Source organism: Palaemon carinicauda, unplaced genomic scaffold, assembly GCF_036898095.1.
Source record: "Palaemon carinicauda isolate YSFRI2023 unplaced genomic scaffold, ASM3689809v2 scaffold2635, whole genome shotgun sequence".
Lineage (NCBI taxonomy): Eukaryota > Metazoa > Arthropoda > Malacostraca > Decapoda > Palaemonidae > Palaemon > Palaemon carinicauda.
Genome location: NW_027170284.1, coordinates 12501 through 20000, shown reverse-complemented (window position 1 = coordinate 20000; position 7500 = coordinate 12501). Strand labels below are relative to the sequence as shown.

The following is a 7500-nucleotide window of genomic DNA, read 5'->3' as shown; positions in this document are numbered from 1 at the left end:
TCTAGTAGAAGAGCAGCAGGGGGAGATTTCTAAAGCTTTAGAATCGTGAGCTAAAGGAGGCAGTGTTCACAATAACAAAGAAGAACGAAGGTCTTCGTGAACAACTGGAGAACAAAGTGAAACGAAAGAAAAACCTGAATGGAAAGATTGTTCGAATGACCAACAAAGAGGATGAAATGAAGAAAGAATTGACCGCAGCGAAGGATGTCATCTCTTCACTGAAGAAGGAACTTCAGAAGAGAGATTTGGAAAAGGTTAAAAAAGAAGAAGGAACGGGTGACGAGGGTTCACCAGGAAAGGAGAAATGCGGACTTGATAAAACTTCAGTCGTAGAAGGTTGTGAAACTCCAGCAGAAGATGACAAGAAGGTAGTCATTGTGAAGGAAGAAAACAAGGAGAAGGAGAAGGACCCACAAGAAAACTTTTGATAAGGAAACCAAAGAAGAAGAAACCAAAAGTCTCTTACTCTTGGAAACAGACAAAAATAAGGTTCATATCGAACGAACTCAGGAGAATATCCAAAATAATTAAGAAGTCAGAAACTAGACAGAAAAAAAAATAAAAAAAAAATAAAAAGAAAATAAAAAATAAAAAACAAAAAAAAACTTAAAAAATTAAAACCCCCCCAAAATTTTTTTTTTATTCGGAATATTTTTTATTTTTTTTTTGCAAAAGAAATATATTTCTTATTTTATTTTGTGAAAGGAATATTATTTTATATTATTTTGTAAGAGGAATATATTTTTATGTTATTTTGTGGAAGGAATATTAATTTTTTATTTCATAGCGACGTCGCATATTTGTAAAAGGAATATACCGGTATTTTTATTTTTGTGAAAGGAATATTATTTTTTAATCTTTTCTTTTTTAGGTTTAAGGATGCCAGGCTTAACTGCCTAGGCTTATGATGCTTGTCTAAACTGCCTGCCGTATTTTTTTTTTTTTTTTAGGTTTAAGGGTGCCAGGCTTAACTGCCTTGGCCAATGATGCTTGTCTGAACTGCCTGGCATATTTTTTTTTTTTAGGTTTAAGGATGCCAGGCTTAACTGCCTAGGCTAATGATGCTTGTCTAAACTGCCTGGCATATTTTTTTTTTTTAGGTTTAAGGATGCCAGACTTAACTGCCTAGGCTAATGATGCTTGTCTAAACTGCCTGGCATATTTTTTTTTTTTTTAGGTTTAAGGATGCCAGGCTTAACTGCCTAGGCTAATGATGCTTGTCTAAACTGCCTGGCATATTTTTTTTTTTAGGTTTAAGGATGCCAGACTTAACTGCCTAGGCTAATGATACTTGTCTAAACTGCCTGGCATATTTTTTTTTTTTAGGTTTAAGGATGCCAGGCTTAACTGCTTAGCCTAATCATGCTTGTCTTAACTGCCTGGCATATTTTTTTTTTTTTTTTTGAGGTTTAAGGATGCTAGGTTTAACTGCCTAGCCTAATGATGCTTGGCTTACCTGCAGGGCATATTGATGCTTGGCTTAACTGCCTGACAAAATGATGCTTGGCTTAACTGCTTTGCCTGGTGATTTCTGGCCTAACTGGTCTAATGAGGTTTGGCTTAACTGACTGGCAAAATGATGCTTGGCTTAACTGCCTGGCCTAATGGTGCTTGGCTTAACTGCCTGCCCTAATGATGCTTGGCTTAACTGCCTGGCCTAATGAGGCTTGGCTTAACTGCCTGGCCTAATGGTGCTTGGCTTAACTGCCTGGCCTAATGATGTTTGGCTTAACTGCCTGGCCTAATAATGCTTGGCTTAACTGCCTGGCCTAATAATGCTTGGCTTAACTGCCTGACCTATTAATGCTTGGCTTAACTGCCTGGCCTAATAATGCTTGGCTTAACTGCCTGGCCTAATGGTGCTTAGCTTAACTGCCTGGCCTAATGATGCTTGGCTTAACTGCCTGGTCTAATAATACTTGGCTTAACTACCTGGCCTAATAAGGCTTGGCTTAACTGCCTGGCCTAATGGTGCTTGGCTTAACTGCCTGGCCTAATGATGTCTGGCTTAACTGCTTCGCCTAATAATGCTTGGCTTAACTGCCTGGCCTAATTATGCTTGGCTTAACTGCCTGGCCTAATGGTGCTTGGCTTAACTGCCTGACCTAATGATGCTTGGCTTAACTGCCTGGCCTAATGGTGCTTGGCTTAACTGCCTGGCCTAATGATGCTTGGCTTAACTGCCTGGCCTAATAATGCTTGGCTTAACTGCCTGGCCTAATGGTGCTTGGTTTAACTGCCTGGCCTAATAATGCTTGGCTTAACTGCCTGGCCTAATGATGCTTGGCTTAACAGCCTGGCCTAATAATGCTTGGCTTAACTGCTTGGCCTAATAATGCTTGGCTTAACTGCCTGGCCTAATGAGGCTTGGCTTAACTGCCTGGCCTAATAATGCTTGGCTTAACTGCCTGGCCTAATAATGCTTGGCTTAACTGCCTGGTCTAAGCTTGGCTTAACTGCCAGGCCTAATGATGCTTGGCTTAACTGCCTGGCCTGATGGTGCTTGGCTTAACTGCCTTGGCTAAGGATGTTTGGCTAAACTGACAGGGCTAAGGAGGTTTGGCTTAACTACTTTGTCTGAGGGTGTATGGCTTAACTGCCTGGCCTAAGGGTGTTGGCTGGCCTGCCCTATCTAGGAAGGTTTGGCTTAACTACCTGGTCTATGTGTGGCTGAACTGTCCGGAAAAAACCGAAACGCTTAACTGGCTGGCCTAAAAAGAAGGGCCTAGGTGACTGGACTAAAAATGTTTGGCATGAACGCGTGGACTAGGGATGTTTGGCTTACCTGATTTGTATAGGGGTGCGAGGCTTAACTGCCTGGGCTAAGGTTGTATGGCGAAAATGCCTTGCCTTGGGAACTATGGCTTAGAGGCCAACCTAAGGAAGTTTTGCGTAACTGCCTCAGCTAAGGATGTTTGGCTTAACTGACTGGCCTAAGAATGTTTGGCTTAACTACCTGGGCTAAGGAGGGATGGCTTCACTACTTGGCATAGAGATGCTTGTCTTAACTGCCTGGCCTGATAATGCTTGAGTTAACTGTATTGCATAAAAATGCTTGCCTTGGATACCTGGCATAAAGAAGCTTGCCTTAAATGCCTGGCATAAGGATGCTTAGCTCAAATGCCTGGCACAATTATGCTTGCCTTTGCCAAGCCTAATCATGTTTGGCTTAACTGCAGAGCCTAATCATGAATGGCTTTAATGCCTGGCCTAATGATAAATGACTTAAATGCCTATCCTAATAATAAATGGCTTAAATGCCTAGCCTTATAATGAAAGGCTTAAATATTTGGTCTTAGGATGAATGATTTAAAAGCCTGGCCATAGGATGAGTGGCTTAAATGCCTATCCTTATAATGAATGGCCTAAAAGACTGGCCATAGGATGAAAGGCTTAAATGCCTAGCCTTATGATGAATAGCCTAAATGCCTGCCCATGAGATGAATGGCTTAAAGGCCTAGCCTTAAAATGAATGACTAAAAGCCTGCCCTTAAAATGAATGGCTTAAATGCCTGGCCGTATAATGAGTGGCCTGAAAGCCTACCCTTAGGATGAATTGTTTAAATGCCTGGCCTTATATTGATTGGCTTAAAATCCTAGCCTTATGATGAAAGGCTTAAATACCCTGCTTTATAATGATTGGCTGAAATGATTTGCCTTAGTATGAATGGCTTAAATGCCTAGCCTTATAATGAAAGGCTTAAATGGCTGGTCTAAAGATGAAGGGCTTAAATGCCTAGCCTTATAATGATTGGCTGAAATGATTGGCCTTAGTATGAATGGCTTAAATGCCTAGCCTCATAATGAAAGGCTTAAATGGCTGGTCTAAAGATGAATGGCTTAAATGCCTAGCCTTATAATGATTGGCTGAAATGATTGGCCTTAGTATGAATGGCTTAAATGCCTAGCCTCATAATGAAAGGCTTAAATGGCTGGTCTAAAGATGAATGGCTTAAAAGCCTAGCCTTATAATGATTGGCTGAAATGATTGGCCTTGATATGAATGGCTTAAATGCCTAGCCTCATAATGAAAGGCTTAAATGGCTGGTCTAAAGATGAATGGCTTAAATGCCTAGCCTTATAATGATTGGCTGAAATGATTGGCCTTAGTATGAATGGCTTAAATGCCTAGCCTCATAATGAAAGGCTTAAATGGCTGGTCTAAAGATGAATGGCTTAAATGCCTAGCCTTATAATGATTGGCTGAAATGATTGGCCTTGATATGAATGGCTTAAATGCCTAGCCTCATAATGAAAGGCTTAAATGGCTGGTCTAAAGATGAATGGCTTAAATGCCTAGCCTTATAATGATTGGCTGAAATGATTGGCCTTAGTATGAATGGCTTAAATGCCTAGACTTATAATGAAAGGCTTAAATGGCTGGTCTAAAAATGAATGGCTTAAATGCCTAGCCTTATAAGGATTGGCTGAAATGATTGGCCTTGGTATGAATGGCTTAAATGCCTAGCCTTATAATGAAAGGCTTAAATGGCTGGTCTAAAGATGAATGGCTTAAATACCTAGCCTTATAAGGATTGGCTGAAATGATTGGCCTTGGTATGAATGGCTTAAATGCCTAGCCTTATAATGAAAGGCTTAAATGGTTGGTCTAAAGATGAATGGCTTAAATGCCTAGCCTTATAATGAAAGGTTTATATGGCTGGTCTAAAGATGAATGGCTTAAATGCCTAGCCTTATAAGGATTGGCTGAAATGATTGGCCTTAGTATGAATGGCTTAAATGCCTAGCCTCATAATGAAAGGCTTAAATGGCTGGCCTAAAGATGAATGGCTTAAATGCCTAGCCTTATAATGAAAGGCTTAAATGGCTGGTCTAAAGATGAATGGCTTAAATGCCTAGCCTTATAATGAAAGGCTTAAATGGCTGGTCTAAAGATGAATGGCTTAAATGCCTAGCCTTATAATGATTGGCTGAAATGATTGGCCTTAGTATGAATGGCTTAAATGCCTAGCCTCATAATGAAAGGCTTAAATGGCTGGTCTAATGATGAATGGCTTAAATGCCTAGCGTTATAATGAAAGGCTTAAATGGCTGGGCTAAAGATGAATGGCTTAAATGCCTAGCCTTATAATGAAAGGCTTAAATGGCTGGTCTAAAGATGAATGGCTTAAATGCCTAGCCTTATAAGGATTGGCTGAAATGATTGGCCTTGGTATGAATGGCTTAAATGCCTAGCCTCATAATGAAAGGCTTAAATTGCAAGTCTAAAGATGAATGGCTTAAATGCCTAGCCTCATAATGAAAGGTTTAAATGGCTGGTCTAAAGATGAATGGCTTAAATGCCTAGCCTCATAATGAAAGGCTTAAATGGCCGGTCTAAAGATGAATGGCTTAAATGCCTAGCCTCATAATGAAAGGCTTAAATGGCTGGTTTAAAGATGAATGGCTTAAATGCCTAGCCTTATAATGGACGGCTTAAGATTCTGGCCTTAGGATGAAAGGCTGAAGTGTTTAGCCTTATAATGAATGGCTTAAAAACATGGCCTTAGGATGAAAGGTTGAAATGCCCAGCCTTATAATGAATGGCTTAAAAGTTTGGCCTTAGGATGAAAGGCTTAAATTCGTGGCCTTATAATGAATGGCTTAAATGCCTGGCCTAAGGATGCTTGGCTTTAGGAAAGGATCGTGGGAACCAAGCCTGCAAATATAGAAGTTAGCAAAACCCACCTGATGAGCCCCTTGGTCGGGGCGAAACCCTTAAGTATGTCACAGTTATAGTAACAGTGGTAGTAGTACGTATGAATGATATCATATATATATATATATATATATATATATGTATATATATGTATATATATATATGTATATATATATATATATATATATATATATATATATATATATATATATACAGAGGCGTAACAATAGGGTGGCAGAGGTGGCAAACTGCCACGGGCCCAGGGCCTATAATGATTAAAGGGGCCCATGGACGTAGAGTCACAGAAAGGGAGCCAAGGGGCCTAAGGGATATGGGCCCATGGCTGTAATAATAAGAAGAAGAAGAAAAAAATATGCTACTGCTTACTGTTATATTTTAGTGATTTAGAAAAAAAAAATATTTCAAATTCCTCAATATGATACTGGTAGATGATTATTAACAGAAACTGAGAAGACATTACATATTGTTAATGTATATGATGGCCTTTATGGGTTATGGGTTAGGAGGTCATAGGGAGTATTACTGTTCGTACACTACAGGTCCATATGAGATCTTGGCTTGAACGCGTTATGTTCCTGACTAAGTCCTGGCCTCCATGTACACTAGTTACCAGAGCTTGTCAATCGTCACCGCCTGTGGCCGCCAATATCTTTTGATCATTTAAAGGAAAAAATCAGGGAAGTTTTTCGCGTTTCGTGATTGTTTTACATTGTATTCTTTTATAAAAGTGGACTACAACTGATAGTTATCTTACACCTTATGAAAGATTATGTTGATTACGAATTGTGAACTTAATTTTAGTATTTGACTCACAATAAAAATAATGTAATAGAAAGAACAATGCATTGAAGAAAGATCTTTAATATCTTCACAATAATATCAATAAAAAAAAATTTTATAGCGCCTCAGTGGCGTGGTCGATATGGTGTTTGCGTGCCACCTCGGTGGTGGCAGATTGATTCTCGGCCATTCCACTGAGGAGTGAGAGATGTGTATTTCTGGTGATAGAAGTTCACTCTCGACGTGGTTCGGAAGTCAAGTAGAGCAGTTGGTCCCGTTGCTGAATAGCTGCTGGTTCCATGCAACGTAAAAACATCATACAAACAGAAAAACAATAGAATTTTTGTATATCAGATGATAACAGAGTATAATTTCCTCAATTAATAATAGTTTTTATTTACAATGAATCGGATGTATCATGCCTCCCAAAAACATCTTAGTGGCAGTGAAAAGCGGAAAAAGAAAAAAGAAAATGAAATTAAGGCATCAAAGCTTCCAAAAATTAGTGGTTTCGTTTCCCCAACAGTAGAAGTGATTAACGAAAATGCAAAGGACAATGACAGTTGTGAAGCTATGGGAGAATATACTAATAGTAGTGTCACTAGTGTGGAAATGCCTATTACTAGTACTAGTTTAGTTGAAACAAACACAGCAACTGATACAGGTGAAAAGAAATTAGACGAAGTTGGCAAGCCTGATTCTGACTCAGTTTCCGACACTATATTAGGCAATACCTGTGAAGATGAGTGTAAACCTAGTACCTCAAAAGACAATATGCCTGAGCTCTCATTTGACACAACAACATCGTTGTGGCCTACAGACCGAGGACATTTTATGAAATAAAACTTGAAGGACCAAACAAAACGATTTATCATTACAAATGGACATTGCAAGCTTAATGGCCCTTTCAAAATGGATGCAGAAGGTCGCTCTTTCTCTGAAAAATATTATCATGCAGTGTCCAAATCAGCTGTGAAAATTGAGAGGTTGTGGTTATGCTATTCAGTTGTTCTTAATAAAGCTTATTGTGAGACATATTG

The 7500-nt window shown here is 39.2% G+C and overlaps 2 protein-coding genes across 2 annotated transcripts in view; both read left to right on the top strand.

Moving 5' to 3' along the window:
• Positions 1-428, top strand: part of LOC137636271 (moesin-like) — a 1271-nt gene extending 843 nt beyond the window's left edge. The window contains exons 2-3 of the mRNA XM_068368699.1: positions 1-4; positions 225-428. The exon at positions 1-4 is cut by the window's left edge and continues 504 nt beyond it. Coding sequence (XP_068224800.1) covers positions 1-4; positions 225-428 — 208 coding nt within the window. The remainder of the gene's footprint in view (positions 5-224) is intronic.
• A 6944-nt stretch (positions 429-7372) lies between these two features.
• LOC137636272 (uncharacterized) overlaps positions 7373-7500 on the top strand; it is a gene marked incomplete at its 3' end in the record, with an annotated part of 6008 nt that continues 5880 nt past the window's right edge. The window contains exon 1 of the mRNA XM_068368700.1: positions 7373-7500. This exon is cut by the window's right edge and continues 314 nt beyond it. Coding sequence (XP_068224801.1) covers positions 7373-7500 — 128 coding nt within the window.